The sequence below is a fragment of the Barbatula barbatula genome (genome assembly GCF_947034865.1).
Source record: "Barbatula barbatula genome assembly, chromosome: 2".
In the NCBI taxonomy this organism is placed as follows: Eukaryota; Metazoa; Chordata; class Actinopteri; order Cypriniformes; family Nemacheilidae; genus Barbatula; species Barbatula barbatula.
In genome coordinates this window covers 7,646,114-7,666,977 of record NC_136767.1, presented here as the reverse complement: position 1 = coordinate 7,666,977, position 20,864 = coordinate 7,646,114, and the positions used below count along the sequence as shown (strand labels likewise).

The 20,864-nt window shown below is 40.9% G+C and overlaps 1 protein-coding gene across 3 annotated transcripts in view; it reads left to right on the top strand.

Annotated features, from left to right (window-relative positions):
- skic3 (SKI3 subunit of superkiller complex) overlaps window positions 1-20,864 on the top strand; it is a 73,633-nt gene that overhangs the window by 27,736 nt on the left and 25,033 nt on the right. For all 3 annotated transcript variants that reach the window (XR_013786297.1, XM_079450666.1, XM_079450665.1), the window contains exons 16-25: window positions 1,317-1,567; window positions 2,014-2,116; window positions 2,243-2,425; window positions 4,953-5,094; window positions 9,055-9,133; window positions 18,022-18,077; window positions 18,149-18,205; window positions 18,282-18,350; window positions 20,510-20,584; window positions 20,658-20,799. Coding sequence is in view for 2 of the 3 variants with exons in the window: in XM_079450666.1 (XP_079306792.1) it covers window positions 1,317-1,567; window positions 2,014-2,116; window positions 2,243-2,425; window positions 4,953-5,094; window positions 9,055-9,133; window positions 18,022-18,077; window positions 18,149-18,205; window positions 18,282-18,350; window positions 20,510-20,584; window positions 20,658-20,799 (1,157 nt within the window). In the remaining variant the exon portion in view is untranslated. The remainder of the gene's footprint in view (window positions 1-1,316; window positions 1,568-2,013; window positions 2,117-2,242; window positions 2,426-4,952; window positions 5,095-9,054; window positions 9,134-18,021; window positions 18,078-18,148; window positions 18,206-18,281; window positions 18,351-20,509; window positions 20,585-20,657; window positions 20,800-20,864) is intronic.

The window sequence follows — 20,864 nt, the reverse complement described above, 5'->3', positions numbered from 1 at the left end:
TAATAATCGTCAAATTAATGTAGAAAACAACGTAAAGGTGACTATATTGACTATTTTTATATGTCTTTAATGACATAATTTTATGTATGAATACCTGCATGACTGATATCAGTACTACTGATTTTTTTTAACACTGAAGAATAATTGTGAGCTATCACGTTTAACCTTTATTATGCTTTAAAAAACAAAAAGAGTTGTTTTCTCGCAGAGTGGGGGGTCCAATGATACTAAATGATACCAAACATGCCAGGTTTGGCCTTTAGCCTTTAGCATTAAATAACAGAATAACTTTGCTGGTTTAATCTCGATCAGAGAAACTGTTGCAAAGAAAACAGGAAACATTTAACTTCTAAACGAAATTTTATATCTTTATCAAAGTTTACACGTTGATTTATGGACACAGTCCATAAAACACAAAAAAGGTTGTGGGGCTGCGCCACCTAGGGGTCATCTGACATGGGACGTTATTGGGCTATACCCCATATATGCTGCTTGCAGCTATATTTATTTGGGGTCAAACCATAAAGTGGCATAGACATCTATTTCTTCCGTTAGTGTTCTTATTATTAGGGGTCAGGCCACGAACTGGCATAGACAACTATTGCTTTTGTTAGTGTTCTTACTATTCTGCTGCTTCTTCTTTTCTGCCATGGAAGTATATTGCAGCCCATAGAACTGTACATGGGGAAAGTTGTGAAATTTGCAGGACAGTCTGTTACCATGGCTAATCTAAACTCCACAGTCCAAATTTCCACATACCTTTTTGCCTATAACTTTTAAACTGTATATCCAAGAAACAAATTATATCTGACATAATTTTGCTAGAGTGATGCAAAGTGATTGCACAGTAACCAGAGGCATTTTATGTAAGGTATAGGGCTGCACGATATATCGCAAGTCCCATAAAATTATTTATTAAAGCGATGTGGATTGTGAAATCGCAAAGGCTGCAATAATGTTTTATGTGCAGCTTGTTCGTGAAGCAGGGCTCTGTGATCTGAAAGCACTGCACGTTTGAGTCGCTTAAAACATGCATTTAAAAAAGCAACACCCGTAAAACATCATCATTAAAAATATACTTTATTAACATGAAAATACCTGAGGAGGCTTGAAAAACAGTGATAGAAAGTTGCCAGATGCAGATGGTAAGATGGCATTTCCTGGTTATACGTGTGGAGTTTCTGTGCTTTCGGATGCAGCTCCATTTAAAAGCATTTCTATGACAAACTGCGCATAAACCATCTCAGCCAACTGCCAAATTGGGTGCGAAGAAGGCTTTCAATACAGCAGACATAATAGAGTTATTGTGATTTTAGTCTGCAGGCAGCATTGAGAGCTGATCCTCAGGACTGGGTGTGCTGGGAATGTTTAGGTGACGCTTACTTGAATCGCAGGAGTTTTACAGCTGCTCTAAAAGCCTTTGCTAAAGCACATGTCCTGCAGCCCACATCCATCTACAGCCTCTACCAGACCGCTGCCATCAAACAGATCCTGGGACAGTTTAAGGAGGCTTCTGTGGAATACAAGCAGATCCTGGAGCAAGATGACTATGTTCCAGCTCTTAAAGGTGTGTTGATTCTGCTTGGCGCTTCATCATGCTCTCAGGATCATTATAATTTTATCTGGTTTTGGGTAAAACCTTTTTATGGTTTATTGATATAATTTTTTTACAATGCTGGAACATCAATACTTTTGGTTGGTGATTTTATTTTTCTGATGTTTGATTGCATACAATTTATGATACATTTCAGTATGTCATAAATGCCACAAAATCTGTGGCGCCCCAGGATCCATACAGCCACTGCTGTAGGCTTGGTTAATTTTGCATTGTTGTGCGAGGGCCCTACTTATTGAAGCTTAATCTGTTTTTACTTTTTTGTGCATTATGCACATTCTTGTATTGCATTAGTGTCAGTATTTGCTCATTGTGCTGGTATATTAAACCAATGACCTTTGCTTTAGTTGTGTTTCAACATGCATGATAAAGCATCTTTTTTGTATTCTTATTCTCAGGTTTGGGTGAATGCTTGTTAGCCTTAGCTAAATGTGCACTGGAGGACTATCTAGATGGTAGAGCGATAGACCTGATACAGGACTCCATCTATTATCTCTTTAGGTAAGCTGTTTGTAATAGCTAAGACATAGATGCCCAGTGGAAATGTATTTTCATCACGTTTTATGTCGTCCAGTTGTCATGGTCTTATTGTGAAGTCAGTCTCTAATCTAATATTAATGTTCCCAGGGCAGTCCAACAAAGGCCAGACTTGTCCTGTCTGTGGAAGTTACTTGGTGATGCTTGCACCACCTGCAGAACTGTGTCCCCAAACCAGTGCAAAGTGTTGGTACCTGGGGTTCTGTGTGCAGTGCATCCACCTGATCAAAGCTACATGCTGGATAAGCAACAGCTCCACATTCTAGGGGAAAGGTAAAACATACAGTCATACGGATATGGCCATTCATCAATGCTTATCACAGAGAAGAGGATCCTGTGATCAAACAGTTATGTGTTCTCTCTCTGTACTAAAGCCATATGTATAGATGCACTATGGCACCAGCGCAACTGGCATTTAAAGGGAACGGGAGATGATACTGTGATTGGTTTACTGCTCAAAACACACCCATGACTTATTAAGGATTCGGACATGCCTTAAGTGGACTTGAGCCCTGCGCTTATATTGTTAAAATAGAGCCCCTCGTTTTCAGCCCAAAAAGCATTTGCTATTTAAAAATTATAATTGCGTTGGAATGAAACTAGCAAAAATCACTTGTTAAAAAATAAAATTCAGGCCCTGCAAGCTCTTGCAAATGATGGTTGGGAATGTAATTTTACACTCTTTCTCCGTCCTCATCCTGCTTGCTTTCAGTGCAGAGAATGAAATGTTTAGAAAGTCTGGTTAAATTTTGGTTAGGCGTGTATTAAGTGTATTTTGCTCGTTTCAGTTCGACGTAGTTAACGTTTTAAGACCATGCGCTTAGAATGTTAAGATAGGGCCCTTAGTGTTGATTCATATTTATATACTCAAACATTCAGTAAGTGACAGATGTTTGGAAACTGTGTACACATTCATTTGCGAGTCAACTGTGGGTGCGTGCTGAACATGATGCTTTTCTTTACTGGTCTCAAAGCACAGAAGATGCGCAGAGACGCAATCCTGCACTGGGGCAGTACATTTATTCTAAATCTAGATTTAGAGCAGGGGTGTCAAACATACGGCCCGCGGGAAGATTTGAAAAATAATACAAATATGAAATAAAAGTTTATTATTATTTTAATTAATTTAAAGTTTATTAATACAATCAGGTTTTCGCTGCCATATTATGTTTTGTTTTATTAAATTTTTTATTTTATCATTGATCATTTAATTGGGCTTCTGCCGGAACCCCTAACAAGCATGCGCATTCTAAAGCGCCGCCTACATTTCGAAAACAAAGTCGGCTAAGTTGTGCGGCAAGGACTAGTGATTTTAAAATGTCCAAATAAAGAAAACTGACGGAAGAAGACGTATTTCTTCTGTGAGTTCAACGGTAGGCCGGTATGTTTAATCTGCTCACAAGCCGTGGCTGTGCAAAACGAGTAGAATATTAAACGGCACACACGCAGAGAAATATGATAAATACACTGGACAACTTCGAAAAGTCAATAATTTAACTTTACCCTCGGAAAAAAGCAGTCAATGTTCACAAAAAGAACAGGGACTGATGAAGCTGTAACGCTATTTGATTGCCAACAAAATCGCAGCGGGATCAAAGCCGTTTTCAGAGGGAGAATTCGTCAAGAATCGGTAATGAACATTAACAAGTCCAACCTGCGCTCTCGACTCACAAACAGACAGATAAATGACATCATGAGATTGATGTGGTTGAAGAAAAGAGATGTCAGGAATTAAAATCATAATGCAGATGCGATCTAGATCTTTTGTTGTTAAAGGGAATTTCTAGTATATATTTAATGTTCATATCCAAAGTGAAGTTGTACTACTGTACTAATTGTTAAATATGTTAAGGCAGTTTTTCCTATTAGTGAATTATATTGTATAGCTTGTATGGTTCATATTTAATGTGACCGTCTGTACACAAATAGAGTCTGTTGCATTTTTGTCATTACTAGTTTAAAAAGTATCTGACAAAAAATATTCATGTTCAAAGGAAAGGGTTTTGATTGCCTTTACCTAAACAAAATAGTTTTTTCAAAGAGGAATAAGAGTGTTATTGAACCGTTCTGAGGATTTATTAAATGCACCTTTTACAGAACAGTATGTCTTTCTAGTTTTTTTGCTAATTCATTTGTAATTTGGTGCAATATGGTTTAAAAAAGGTGATTCGGCCCGCACATTGTCACTTTTCTCTCCATCCGGCCCTTACCCTAAAATGAGTTTGACACCCCTGATTTAGAGGCTCATCTACCATTTTTATATTGACATGTGTAACGTACATCCATGCATGTGACGTGACAGTGACCGTACTTTTTTCATGTGCCCCCTTGGAAAAATTAAGGCTGCGTCTGAAAGCTTAGGAAACTGACTTGTTGCCTCGCTGTCTCATGAGGCATTGACTTCGGAGGCAGCGTTTAGGCTTGAAGGCAGCTACGAGAAACATGTTCGGACAGCCTTCAGAGGCACCGTTATGGAATTCTGTTCCTTTTTGATAACTAATCAGATATTTTTAAACTACAATAGTAATATCTTGATAGAAATGCTATGACGATTTATCAAAAGAGAAAATAGAACTTTATTAACACAAAAACTGTGCTATAGCGGCTTTCTTGGCTGCCATTTTTTTTTTCACTACCCTGCTCGACCAATCACATTCCGCACACACATAGCGGTATATATATATATATATATATATAGGATAATGTAATGTAAGTCGCTTTGGATAAAAGCGTCTGCCAAATGCATAAATGTAAATGTAACTAAAGTAATATAACTAATTTTGCAAAGTTTACTTTTCAGGTGTTTTGGGAGGGCTTTGAAACTAATGCCAGAGGTGCCTAGTCTGTGGTGTGACCTTGGCCTTAATTACTACCACCAATCCAGACTATTTAAATCTCTTTCTGATGAGGACTCTCAGCCCCTGCTGGAAAAGGCCTTGCAGGTACATAACATGACCCTGAAATTTAATGGTTCATTTAACAGAAACACTAATCTTATGGGTCAGCTTTATATTACCAGGACTTGAGTTTAAAAAAGCTACCAAATTTATTGCCTCAAATTAGTTAATACATTTTTATTATTTGAAAATCTTTTTGTATCCATCCATCCATCCATCCATCCATCCATTTCTTCCACTTATCCGGGGCCGGGTCGCGGGGGCAGCAGTCTAAGCAGAGATGCCCAGACATCCCTCACCCTAGACACTTCTTCTAGCTCTTCCGGGGGGACACCGAGGCGTTCCCAGACCAGCCAGGAGACATAGTCCCACCAGCGTGTCCTAGGTCTTCCCCGGGGTCTCCTCCCGGTCGGACTTGCCCGTAAAACACCTTCCAGGGAAGGCGTCCAGTAGGGATCCGGAACAGATGCCCAAGCCACCTCAGCTTACCCCTCTGGATGTGGAGGAGCAGCGGCTCTACTCCGAGCTCCTCCTGGGTGACCGAGCTTCTCACCCAATCTCTAAGGGATCGCCCAGCCACCCTGCGGAGGAAGCTCATTTTCGGCCGCCTGTGTCCGGGATCTTGTCCTTGCCCCAAAGCTCATGAGCATAGGTGAGAGTAGGAACGTAGATTGACCGGTAAATTGAGAGCTTTGCCTTGTGGCTTAGCTCTTTCTTAACCACGACAGACAGGTACATCGACCGCATTACTGCAGAAGCTGCACCGATCCGTTTGTCAATCTCCCGTTCCATCCTTCCCTCACTCGTGAACAAGACCCCAAGATACTTAAACTCCTCCACTTGAGGCAGGAACTCTCCACCAACCTAAAGTGGGCAAGCCACCGGAGACTGAGGACCATGGCCTCGGATTTGGAGGTACTGATATTCATTCCAGCCGTTTCACACTCGGCTGTAAACCGTCCCAGTGCATGCTGAAGGTCCCGGTTTGAAGGGGCCAACATGACAACATCATCCGCAAATAGCAGAGACGATATCGCGTGGTCTCCAAACCTGCAACCATCCGGCCCCTGTCTGGGCCTAGAAATTCTGTCCATAAAAATGTATGTAGGGCACAAGGGCAGCACTGCCGGAGTCCGACATGCACTGGGAACAAGTCCGACTTACTGCCGGCAATGCGAACCAAGCTCCTGCTTCGGTCGTACAGGGATCTGACAGCCCTTATTAAAGGACCACGGACCCCATACTCCCGAAGCACCCTCCACAGGACAGCGCGAGGGACACAGCCGAATGCCTTCTCCAAATCCACAAAACATGTGGATTGGTTGGGCAAACTCCCATGAACCCTCCAGCACCCTGTCGAGGGTGTAGAGCTGGTCCAGCGTACCACGGCCCGGATGAAAACTACACAGTTTCTCCTGAAAAGCTTAAGTGTATTAAAAACATTCAAAGGCCACAGACAAAGAAACAAGTGAGATCATTCCTTAGTTTAATTGGCTGGTATCGCCGCTTTATTCCCCATTTTGCATCTTTGGCTACCCCATTGACTGATCTAACCAAAAAGAGTCCTCCTATGTTTCACTGGACAGAGGAGTGTGAAGGAGCTTTCAAAGCACTTAAAGAAAAGTTGTGTCAGGGCCCTGATTTCTTGAAGAGGTTTCTTGTGCAGGTGGATGCCTCGAATGTCGGACTGGGAGCAGTTTTGGCCCAAGGAGAGTCTGGGAATGAGAGGCCAGTACTGTTCTTGAGCAGAAAACTCTTCGACAGAGCGAGAAGATATTCAACAGTGGAAAAGGAAGGCCTTGCGATTTAAGTGGGCTATTGACTCTCTCCGATACTATCAACTTGGATGGGAATTTACCCTGCAAACCGATCACCGAGCCTTGAAATGGATGCAAACAATGCAGAATAGTAATTTGAGGATACTGCGCTGGTGTCTGGCTCTGCAACCATATACATTTACCATTGAGCATTGTCCAGGTAAGAAAAATCTCATTGCTGATTACTTATCCCTATTATCGGACTAATTCCATCCAGAGGGGGAAAAAGGGAGAAATGTGATCAAATGAGGTATGTAACTTTTAAGTCAAAGAACCAAACAATGGGGTTTTGTTTTCAAGCTCATTTTATTCACTGTTTTGTCTCACACATGTGTCAATTGGAAGGTGCAGATTCCATTGTGATACATGTTTGTCAGTCTTACGTGTTTGCCAGTAGCCAACGTGTTTGAGGTTTTTCCTCTACATATTATATAATTTTGTGGTTTTTACTTTTGTTTGTACTTTATAATTCCTGTATTGGAATTGTGGTGGATGGAACATTGTTTGGAGCATGCCTTGACAAGAAAATTAAATCACCTTGAAGAGGTGACGTTTTTTGCTGCCTGCCTAACCACAGTTAGTCATACCTTACAACACCGAGGTTCTACTATCGGCCGTATTCTCCTTTCCAGTACCCTTGCATAGTCTTTCCTGGGGAGGCTGAGAAGTGTGATCCCCCTGTGGTTGGACATCAGATTCAGATCAGGGGGGCCGTACATCCCAATCACGCCCCTCCAGGGTCACTGTCGTTGCCCACATTTGCGTTGACGTCCCCCAGTAGAATGACGGAGTCCCCAGTCGGAGCACTTTCCAGCACCCCTCCCAGAGACTCCAAGAAGGTCGGGTACTCTGCGCTGCCGTTCGGCCCTTAGGTACAAACAACAGTGAGAGACCTATCCCGACCCGTAGGCGCAGGAAAACGACCCTCTCGTTCACCGAGGTAAACTCCAACACATGGCGGGAGAGCTGGGGGGCTATAAGCAAACCCACACCAGCCCGCCGCCTCTCACCATGGGCAACTATTGGCAAGTGTCCATCATCTCACGAGGAGTGTGGTTCCAGAGCCCAAGCCATGCGTAGAGGTGCTCTGACTATCTCTAGTCAGAACCTCTCAACCTCACGCACCATCTCAGGCTCCTTCCCCGCCAGTTGAGGTGACGTTCCATGTCCCTAGAACTATTTCCGTGTTCAGAGATCGGGCTGTCGAGGCCCTCTTCTCCGACTGCTGCCCGATCCATTATGCACCGAGGGGTGAGTCCATGGGAAGGCGGCCCCACGTCGCTCCTTCGGGCTGAGCCCGGCCGGACCCCGTGGGGAAAGGCCCGGCCACCAGGCGCTCGCATAAGAGCACCGATCCCGGGCCTGGCTCCTGTTGCGCCATACCGGGCGACGTCACAGTCCTTCAAATGTTTAGCATCATAAGGGATTTTTGAACCACTCTTAGTCTGACCCGTCGCCTAGGACCTGTTTGCCTTGGGAGACCCTACCAGGGGCATATAGCTCCAGACAACATAGCTCCTAGGGTCACTCGGGTACTCAAACCCCTCCACCACGTTAAGGTGCCAGTTCAAGGAAGGGTGTATGAATTCAGGTAACTAAACTAAATATTATGATTCTGAAATTCAGGTTTTAAGTATAGAACGCAGGAGGAAAAACTCTGATGCTTTTTTGGTAACAGCCACTTGATGGCGCTTCGATAGTATGGCAGCCATTTAGCACACCTACTTTGCTTAAAGTAAACATTGTAAAGTACACCTTTTATGTAGTTTTAGCATTAAATAACAGAAAATGTCTAAAGTTAAATAGTAATTAATGGTATACCTACATCAAATGTGTACTTTAAAATAGTGGTCTAAATGGAGGTCGCGCTACTGAAGCACCAAGTGGCTGTTACCAAAAAAGCTTTTCGCTTCCAGGGTTCTGTACTCTTGTCGACTCTGTTATAGCCAAATGAAATTCCCAAGTCGAATTTGATGTCCTAAATATTGAGACCTGAATTTACCTGAAAGCGTGAACTTGAATAATGAAAACCTGAATTTCACAACCCAAATTTTGAGGATGGTAAATTAACGATTTTCTAATAATTAAAATGAAGGACAATACATTCGAAGTAGTACATTTGGTAGCTTTTTAACATACAAGTCCTTGTGATATAAGTCTGATGCTATACAATTTTTTGTTTGGGCAGTGTCTGAAAAAGGCGGTCATGTTGGATAGTGCTGATTACACATACTGGAATGCTCTTGGAGTGGTTGCCATGGCAAAAGGTAGTACACAAATAACCCTGCTATTCAATTTGTTCTGTTTTCATTGCATTAGTTCTGCATTGTCCATAAAAAGGTGAACTGGAAGACATTTAGGAGTCTTAAACCACCTTCCACTTTACTACTGATTCCCAATGTCAAGATTTTCTAGGCTTTTTGCATAACAAAATTGACACAATCCTTAAGCATTTGACTACATCTTTTTCAACACACCTTGATTGTATTGGACTAATAACTTATATACAACATCACCCCCCACATTCTCTGACTTCACTTTACCATCAACCCAACAAATCAGTAACATCATCATCTCAGCTCGCCCACCTACTTGTTCCCTTGATCCACTCATTTTTGGTTAAATCGTGTCTCCATACACCTTCTCCTGTCCTCACTGCCATAGTTCACTTGTCGTTGTCCACCGGCATTGTTCCATTATCACTCAAAACTGCTTGAGTTACACCTATGTAACGAGTGGAGAAATAACACGTACAACTCTTCCAGTTCTTTCAATGCCCCGGAGGGGAATTTATTAAAGGGTCCAAAATTAAACAAAAAGACACTGTCTCAGTGCACCGGGGTACGTTGCAGGGTGGTGAGCCGTGCTCTTCCTTGATCCCCGTCTGCGTGTAGTTCCTCGGGCCCGTGCAATCCCTCGTGTCTGTGAAGTCCCTTTTATCCGTGCGATCCCGTGTGCTCGTGTGAACCCTCCTGTCCGGGCAATCCCTTGTAGAGTTTTGCTGCGGTAAGCGTGGGTACGTAGCTGCAGACGGCCGTCAATAGTCTGAACCTGGGATAAACAGGAGAGATCAACATTAGGCATTGGCATGTTATGGAGTGGTAGCCCCCCGTGTTGTCTGCACAACTGGCTTTTATGCCGGTTGAGATGATTCTCTGACGACCGACAGCTGTGCCTGTTGCCATGGCGACGCTGATTGCGCTAGGGGTGACTCGCCACAACCTGTAATTAAGAAACCTGGTTAAGATCCCAAAGACTTCAATAATTACCATCCCATTTCTAATCTACCTTTTACTGCCATTTACTACCGTATCAACACAGCTTCAGGATCATCTTCAAAATAACAATCTGTTTGAGACATTCCAATTTGGTTTTCGTTCTAAACATAGTACTGAAACAGCCCTAGTTAAAATCACCAATGATCTCCTGCGTGCAGCTGATTCTGGCCTTCTCTCCATCCTTTCCTCCTTGACCTTAGTGCCGCCTTTGATACCATCTCGCATCCAGTTTTACTTGAGCGTTTGGCTTGCACTGGGGTCACTGGTACTGCTTTACAGTGGTTCTCATTTTATATCTCACCGACAGGAAACAGTTTGTTCAAATGAAAAACATAGTCATTTTCATCCCCATTGCACCATGGAGTTCGCCAAGGCTCAGTGTTAGGTCCCCTTTTGTTCTTCATTTACATCCTCCCCTCTGTAATATTTTTCGGCACTTTGGTATTTACTTTCACTGCTACGCTGAACTCAACTGTGCATTTCCACAAAACCCAGTATTTCATCATGGCCCACTGCACTTACTGACTATCTACAGGCCATTACATCTTGGATGACAAATAACAAACTTAAACTTATTGGTAATAAAAGTGAAGTTCTTCTCATTGGTTCCAAATTTACACTCTCCAAAACCCCTGACCCATCGATCAGTATAAGTATTGATGGCTGTCTGGTCCCCATCTCCTCTCAGGTCAAAAGTTTAGGTGTAATACTGGACTCTACTCTTTCTTTTACTTCACATATTAACAATATAGTCTGCATTGTTTTTTTTCACTTAAACAACATTTCTAGACTCCTTTCATCACTCACTCAGCACTCAACCCAAGTTCTTGTTCATGCCCTTGTCACCCGGCGCCTTGACTACTGTAATGCCCTTCTAACTCTGCTGCTAGAATTATTACCCGTACAAAATCAATAGTACACATTGCACCGATCCTCATCCAACTTCACTGGCTCCCAATACCCCAAAGAATTCAATATAAACTCTTTCTCCTTACACTCCCTCCCATGTCCTCCGTTCCTCCTCTTCTGATCTCCTGTTCATTTCTTCTGTTAAAATAGTCACAATGGGGGCCAGGGCCTTTAGTCAACTCATTACCCTTTCATATCTGTCAGCAGGACTCTATCAACATTTTTAAATCACAACTTAAAACATACCCCTGCTTATTCATTGTAATCGTTTGTGCTTTTATTTTATTGTATGTATTGGTGTTTTATTGATTGTGTTTCTGTTGTAAGGTGTCCTTGAGTGTCCTGAAAGGCGCCATTTAAATTAAGTGTATTATTTTTATTATTATTATTAAAGTTAAACACTTTAAAAATTTGAAAAAAACTAAATTTGTTATTCCAAATAAAAAATACTTTTACTCACCATCATGCAATTCCACATTGAAATTGTTTCTTTAGAAGGATAGTGAAAAATATTTTCAAAATAAGCTATGAATTTAGGCTTTAATTATTGAAATGCCTCTTAAGCCCTATTCGGACGGGACTAGTTTTCCACGGGGTCAGTAGAGCAATTTGTGTTTCCTAGACGTACTTTGCAATTTTAATCCCATCCGAATCAGCAAAACCTGTTTTTTTTCTCTCACACGATCACTGTAAAAATTCCAGAGCATTTTACCTGCTGTTTTTCGCCCAACTCAGTGGTCCTCGGAGATCTAATCTCATTTGAATGCGAATGTCTGTGCTGACAATATACTTTTATAGTGTTTCTTTACGTGTTTTAGCCAATGTGACCTGCTGTAATACTTCCTGCATCCCATTAATTCAATATTCCTATTAAATAGATACAGATACTTTAGCAATTCTGTGAAATATAAAAATGAAATTGAAAATGAAAATGAAAGCCAAATCTCGTAAACTGTTAAGACTGGCAACTGTAATATCAGTTTACTTTGTCCATTCAATTGTAATGTCATTAATGGTAATGTTAATTAAAGAAATTGAGAAATTATTATATTAAATAATCATGTTTGCCCCCCGGCAAGACAAACAGTGCAAAATAGTATGCAAACAGTGGTGAGAAACCCAAAACTCGATTGGAGGAGAAAAAAAACTTCTGAGGGAAACCAGGCCTAACGAGTGGATTCCAGTTCCCCTCTGGCAAAAGCTGTAGCCTCTGCACAAGCTCAACAGTGCTTGCACAACAAGGCAAAATAAAAAAAAATGATTTAAGATTATCATTAATAATCTAATAGCGGCTGAAATTTTGTAGAGTCGCTGCTTCCTTTCATCACAGCTTTTGCCAGGTCTTGGCATGGACTGCGTCCTGCCCGCTCAGGTAACCTTGTATGAGACAAGACTGGCTGAGAGTAGAGTACTGTTCTGTACTCTTTGATGCAACAAATACATCAGTTGTTTTTGGAAGTGTTCCTGTTTCGGGTGATCTAACTAGTGCAGCCTAAACCTTTGGAATATTTATATTATGATTGTGTTTACATTGTTTACATTGCACTACAGGGCTGCATGCATGACTGAACTGTACACACCAGTACTTCATGTTATCTGCTCTACCGGACTGTTTACACACAGACAGCATCATTTGCACTCTATACTGCTCACTTGCACACCAGGAATATTTAACTGAATGCTCATTTGCACTAATGGACCACTTCCGTAACTGCACTAACCTATCTACTGCACTGTAATTCTATTAACAGCATCTATTGCACGGTTACTTCAATAACTGCATTAACTAATCTACTGCACTGTAACTCTATTAACTACATCTACTCATCTATTGCACTGTAACTTCAATAACTGCATTAACTAATCTACTGCTCTGTAACCTATAAACTGCATTAACTCATCTACTGGACAGCAAACTATTAACTGCATTAACTCGTATACTCCACCGTAACTTTAATAACTGCATGAACTCATCCACTGCACTGTAACTTCGACAACTGCATTAACTCACCTATTGCACTGCAACTTTAATAGCCAATGTCAATAATTTATGCATACCTAAGTCACTTGCACTATTTTAGTCTAAATTATTTTCTGTTCATATCCACCTGTACATTAATGTTCATAGTATATAGCCATCTGTATATATTGTTCATAGTATATACCTACTGTCATATTTTCATAGAACATTCCTACTGCAAAATATTTTTATAGTCCATATTCATATAGTCCATATTTATATAGTATTATATTCTCTCATATTGTATTCTGTATTTATTCTAACTGTATATCCTGCACTTGCTAACTGCACTTCTGGTTAGACCTAAACTACATTTCGTTACACTGTACTTGTATATGTGTAATGACAATAAAGTTGAATCTAATCTAATCTAGTGTATGCAAGATTAAAAAGATGTGTCTTTTGTTTATATTTAAAATAATGTCTGCTAGCGCTAGGTAGGAAAAGGATCTGCCGCCTGCAGTTGATTTTGAAATTCTAGGTATTACCAACTGACCTGACGCCTGAGAGCGTCGTGCACGTGAAGGACTGTAATACAAGAGAAGTTCACTCAAGTATCGAGAAGCTAAACCATGCAGTGCATTATGGGCAATAAGCAAGATTTTAAAGTTAATGCTATGCTTTATATGTAACCAGTGCAAGGTTGACAGATCCGGGCGAATTTGCTCATTCTTTTTTGTACGTGTAAGAACTCGAGCTGCCGCATTTTGGACCAGTTGAAGTTTTTGTAATAGGCCTGCAGGGCAAACACCTAATGGTGCATTACAGTAATCTAGTATTGATGTCATTAAGGCATGAATTAACTTCTGATGGTGACTGCATATGACGTAGTTTAGATTTATTTTTAAGATGGAAAAACGCAATTTTACATGTGTTGGCGACATGGTTTTCAAAATGAAAGAGTACTATTGAATAAAACGGCAAGAATTTTTGCAGAAGATGAGGGTTTTTTTAAACATCCGTCAATAATTAAGCACTATTCTTGGTTGTTATGTATTGCAGTTTTCAGTCCAATAAGTAAGACTTCAGTTTTGTCCGAGTTCAGTAATAAGAAATTGTTACTCATCCACTTTTTTATATCGACTATACATTCCAGTATTCAATGAAATTGCTGTGTTTCAAAAGGCTTCGAGGAAATATAATGTCGCGTATCATCAGCATAACAGTGAAAGTGTCGCTTTATTATATCTCCTAGAGTTAGCATGTATAATGTAAAGAGCATAGGCCCTAAGATGGAGCCCTGTGGTACACCCTACTGGACTTGCGATTTGCGTGACACCTCATTGTTAATTGCTACATATTTAAAATGGTTGGATAGATAAGATCTAAGCCATTTCAGAGCTATTCCCTTAATGGCGACATCATTTTCAAGTCTATGGTGGAGCGTGCTGTGGTCAATGGTGTTGAATGCAGCACTGAGATCTAGCAGCACCAATAAGGAGATACAACCTTGGTCCGAAAAAGCAGATCATTTGTAACTCTGATCAAAGCGGTCTCTGTAATGTGATGTGCTCTAAATCCAGATTGGCAGTCATAACAGTCACCTTATATGGGTTAGGCATATGTCAGAGATGAGTTAATAATGCTAAGAAGAGGATCTATAACTTGTGTGAGCAACCTCTTTTTATGTAGATTTCTTAGGTAGAGTTCATGGGTGACCAGAGTGAGCTTTGAAGTGCTCTGAGTTCAGTTGGAGAGGAAGATGATTTGGCAATCATCATTCGTTGGTGTATGCTATTGGAGATGGAGATTCAAACCCTGTTCAAGTTTATTTTATTGGGTGAAGCTCTGTGTTTCTCAGGGTGTGGTGCTCTTTTGGTGTGGACACCTTGGCACCATCCTTACAATGGTTCAAGTCTTACCTCTCAGTTAGGTCATGTAGAGTATCCTGGAGAGGTGAGGTCTCTGAGTCCCAACATCTCAATACAGAAGTGTGTCAGAGCTCAGTGCTTGGGCCGTTGCACTTTTACATATACATAACATCCCTAGGTTCTGTCATTTGGAAACATGGTGTTTCCTATCTGCTATTCGGTTGATACACATCTCCACTTCTCATTTCAGCCTGACGATCTGACTGTTTCTGCACGCATTTCAGCATGCCTGAGTGACATATCAGAACAATGGGGTCAGCTTTGGCCTAGTGGTTTATAGTGGTTATAGCGTTTGGCTTGTGATCAGAAGCCGGTTCAAATCTCAGTGCGAGCAGCTCAGAACTAAAGTGCCCTTGAGCAAAGCACCTTACCCCTGATTGCTCTGCAGTTATGTGCCACTTTAAAAAAACTACTTTTAAGTCGCTTTGGATAAAAGTGTCTGCCAAATGAATACATTTAAATGTAAATCATCACAAACCTGGCAGTGGTAATCGATGATCAGCTTAACTTCACGGATCATGTTGCCAGCACCACCTTGTCCTAGAGATTCATACTCTACAACATTAGGAAAATAAGACCTTTTTTGTCCAAGCATGCTACTCAAGTCCTAGTCCAGGCTGATATCCTGTCCAGACTGGACTATAGTAATGTGCTGGTCTCCCAGCTTGCACAAACAAACTTACAGAGAGTTCAGGGAGCAATATATCATATCGGAACAATAATGCAATACAATAAGTTTTAATACCAAGTTACTAGTTTCCAGAAAAGTTTTAATTTGCCTGTCAAGTATTCACAGAAAAGATGTGATTGACTGGACCACATTGGGAAGAATGTTCCACCAGAAAGGTGTTGTGAAGGGGAATGAGCGCAAAAGTGATTTACTGCCCTTTGAAGAGGGCGATACAAGACGCCGCTCGTTTTGTGACAGCAGGGATCTTGATGGGGTTCAGGAGGGTGTGAAAGTATGCCGGTGCAGATCCAGTGATTGTACTGTAGACAAGCATTATGACTTGAGCCTGATACAGGCTTTAACCAGTTGCCAGTGGAGAGAGATGAAAACTGACTCCTTATAGTCGCTCGCATCAAATTCAAAGCTCTGCTCTGGGCCTACAAGACCACCAATGGTTCGGCACCCCCATATCTTCACTTGCTAATTCAGACTTATGTACCCACCAGATCCCTACCCGATGTTACAAGATCAGGAGATTCTGTGCCCATCTTTAAGAATCTGCTGAAAACACATCTCTTCTGTCAACACCTGACCATTATTACCGATTTCAATTTCTTTTCTACTTTTTTTATCGTTAAAAAGATCCCTGGCTTAGTATACTGTGGTCTCTTCTGCATTGTTAGGTTTGGCATATCGCATCTTCCTCTTCACATTACCCCATAGATTTTCTATGGGGTTAAGGTCAGGCGAGTTTGCTGGCCAATTAAGAACAGGGATACCCTGGTCCTTAAACCAGGTACTGGTTGCTTTGGCACTGTGTGCAGGTGCTAAGTCCTTTTTGAAAATGAAATCTGCATCTCCATAAAGTTGGTCAGCAGCAGGAAGCAGGAAGTGCTCTAAGACTTCCTGGTATACGGCTGCATTGACCTTGGACCTTAGAAAACACAGTAGACCAACACCAGCAGATGACATGGCACCCGAAACCATCACTGACTGTGGAAACTTTACACTGGACCTCAAGCAATGTGGATTGTGTGCCATTCCTCTCTTCCTCCAGACTCTGGGACCATGATTTCCAAAGGAAATGCAAAATTTACTTTCGTCAGAGTACATAACTTTTGACCACTCAGCAGCAGTCCAGTCCTTTTTGTCTTTAGCCCAGGCGAGACTCTTCTGACGGTGTCTGTTGTTCAAGAGTGGCTTGACACAAGGAATGTGACAGCTGAAACCCATGTCTTGCATACGTCTGTGCGTAGTGGTTCTTGCAGCACTGACTCTAGCTGCAGTCCACTCTTTGTGAATCTCCCCCACATTTTTTAATGGGTTTTGTTTCACAATCCTCTCCATGGTGCGGTTATCCCTATTGCATGTACACTTTTTTTCTACCATATCTTTTCCTTCCCTTCGCCTCTCTATTAATGTGCTTGGACAAAGAACTCTGTGAACAGCCAGCCTCTCTTGCAATGACCTTTTTGTGTCTTGCCCTCCTTGTGCAAGGTGTCAATGGTCGTCTTTTGGACAACTGTCAAGTCAGCAGTCTTCCCCATGATTGTGTATCCTGCAGAACTAAACAAAGAGACCATTTAAAGGCCTTTGCAGGTGTTTTGAGTTAAATTAACTGATTAGAGTGTGGCACCAGGAGTCTTCAATATTTAACCTTTTCACAATATTCCAATTTTCTGAGATACTTTATTTTGGGATTTTTTTTTAGTTGTCAGTTAAAATCATCAAAATTGAAAGACATAAACATTTAAAATATATCAGTTTTTGAATGGAATTAGTGAAATAAATCAACCTTCTGATGGTATTTTAATGATATGACCGTCACCTGTATTTAGAGTTACAAAAATACATGTAAACATTAAAGTTATATCTTGATGTCATTGGGACCTGCCCCCGGGTCCACAGAGTTTAGAACAATAGGGCCATGCGCCCCTAGTGGCATGGGCCCTAATAATTCAAATAATCCTTAAGAGAACAATAGGGCCATACACCATTAGTGGCTTGGGCCCTTATTACAAAGTTATAACCAGTAACATGACAATGGCAGTCTTTAGCCCCAGCCAAGCAAAAACAAGTAAAGTCTGTAACCTCCAGCTAATTTTTATTGCAGGGTGCAAAAGGTCATTTGGAACTTGCCCTTCCTGCCACATTATTGACATATGCACAGATGCTAAGGTTTATCAATTATAATATTGTAATTAACAAAGGTGACTAAATTAACATCCAATTTGTAAACTAATGCTTTTAAACTTTTTCTTCATTGACTTTGTTGATTCTGTTACTTTTTTTATTAGGTACATCTTGCACATAATGTGGATTCAATAGGAGTTTAAATATGTGACCGATTATTTCGACATTTACAGAAGGGGGAAATCTCTAATATCACATTTCTTGTTTTTTTTAGGAATAGACAACTTGGCACAGCACAGCTTTATCAAGTCTGTGACAGCTGAATCAAATGTAAGTGTGGAACACATAATTAATTAAGGTTTAGGTTGGTGTATCTAATGTGTCTCTTGATAACTTTTCAGAATGTGGTTGCTTGGACCAACCTTGGAGCATTATATCTAAAAAAGGGAAATATTGAGGTAATGTGGAAATAAAATTATGACATCAATTATTTTAAGTAATTTAATTTGCTGAACAACTTTGATCTTTATTTAGCTCTCTCATGAAGCTTTCAAGACTGCACAGTCACTTGAGCCCCATTATGTCAACTGCTGGATTGGCCAGGTACAAAATCTGTCCAACTTGGTTTTTATGTAATATCTAAGGTGGCTGACAAACTCACTGCTGCAACAGGACGAAACACGTGCAAATAAAAAACACCAGCTACTAGAGAAAACATCTTCATCAGTTTGACACATGTGCTACAAATTCTCAAAACAAAAAACATTTACTGAGAAACACCGGAAGCAGCACAAATGACAACGGACATGTTTCCAAGGGGAAAAGTAATGTACCCCACTGGGATGTGCCTGCAGTTTAATGAAGACTAAATTATTTGCTTGTACAAAATCACTGTAAACATATTAACATTTTATTTACACTATAGAGGGACATGAGCTTTTAACAATTTTTAGCTTTTTCTAGTTTAAACATGTTATATTACCATAATACATTCACCTAAAGGATTATTAGGAACACCATACTAATACTAATCAGAACTGCCTTAATTCTAAGTGGCATTGATTCAACAAGTTGCTGAAAGCACTCTTTAGAAATGTTGGCCCATATTGATAGGATAGCATCTTGCAGTTGATGGAGATTTGTGGGATGCACATCCAGGGCATGAAGCTCCCGTTCCACCACATCGCAAAGATGCTCTATTGGGTTGAGATCCGGTGACTATGGGGGCCATTTTAGTACAGTGAACTCATTGTCATGTTCAAGAAACCAATTTGAAATGAATTGAGCTTTGTGACATGGTGTATTATCCTTCTGGAAGTAGCCATTAGAGGATGGGTACATGGTGGTAATAAAGGGATGGACATGGTCAGAAACAATGCTCAGGTAGGCCGTGGCATTTAAACGATGCCCAATTGGCACTAAGGGGCCTAAAGTGTGCCAAGAAAACACCCCCCACACCATTACACCACCACCACCACCAGCCTGCACAGTGGTAACAAGGCATGATGGATCCATGTTCTCAATCTGTTAACGCCAAATTCTGACTCTACAATCTGAATGTCTCAACAGAAATCGAGTCTCATCAGACCAGGCAACATTTTTCCAGACTTCAACTGTGCAATTTTGGTTAGCTTGTGCAAATTGTAGCCTCTTTTTCCTATTTGTAGTGGAGATGAGTGGTACCCGGTGGGGTCTTCTGCTGTTGTAGCCCATCCGCCTCAAGGTTGTGCTTGTTGTGGCAGTGGATATTTCAGTCAAAGTTGCTCTTCTATCAGCTTGAATCAGTCGGCCCATTCTCCTCTGACCTCTAGCATCAACAAGGCATTTTCGGCCACAGAACTGCCGCATACTGGATGTTTTTCCCTTTTCACAACATTCTTTGTAAACCCTAGAAATGGTTGCATGTGAACATCCCAGTAACTGGGTCTGGCATAGTCTGGCACCAACAACCATGCCACGCTTAAAATGGCTGAAATCACCTTTCTTTCCCATTCTAACATTCAGTTTGGAGTTCAAGAGATTGTCTTGACCACACCCCTAAATGCATTGAAGCAACTGCCATGTGATTGGTTGATTAGATAATTGCATTAATGAGAAATTGAACAGGTGTTCCTAATAATCCTTTAGGTAAGTGTATATACAATACATAAAATAAGACTACATTTTTCATCTCATTTGGTAGGATAAAAGACTAGTATAGAAAAAATTGAGTGAAAGAGTTGCAAACGTAGCAACAATGGCCATTCAAATTAGGAATGAAAGGGGAAACAGTGCGTCACTCTAGTCATGGTGAGGAGGATTTTTTTGTGTGACGGCCCACCATACTGCAATGATTAAAACACGAATTTTTACCACCTACTGGCGTATGTATGTAATATATGAATCAAACATTCAGATCATCAGACAAATTCTTATCCAGTGTGGCACGATCTGACAGAATGTGATGTTTCTGTAGATCACTTTTTGCATCCCCTTGGAAACATTTCTGTTGTTGTGTGTGCTGCTTGCAGCGTGTTTCAGTATCAGTTTGTCCTGTGAGTATTTGCAGTGAATTTCAATATATGTGTTTTAGTATTTGCAGTGCAATGCAATATTTGGTTTTGTTTCCATATATGCAGCAGAAAAAACATCTGATGATGATAATTTTTCTTCATTTCTGGTGTTTTTTCAATTTGCACATTTTCCACTGTTGCAACACAATGGCCACCATAAATGTCTGTACAATACACACCGCAAATCCAAACTTCTTTTTCATTTCTCAGGCTTTAATTGCTGAAACAGTGGGAAGTTACGACACAATGGACCTTTTCAGACATACCACAGAACTGAGTACTCATGTATGAATGTCTTACTGTGCAGTAAAATCATATTTTATGCAAATACCTTGTATTAATATGTGTTTGTTGTCAGACTGAGGGTGCGAAGGCTTATGCATACTGGGTTTGTTCCACACTGCTGAACAAAAGCAACAGAGATTCAGAACTGTACCTCTACAACATACTCCAGATGAACGCTGCTTCAGCTGCTCAGGTGGCTCTGAGCAAGTACACTGGTAAAGGAATATATATATATCATGTATTTTTCTTTATGTATTAAACATCGGTAATCATATATTTC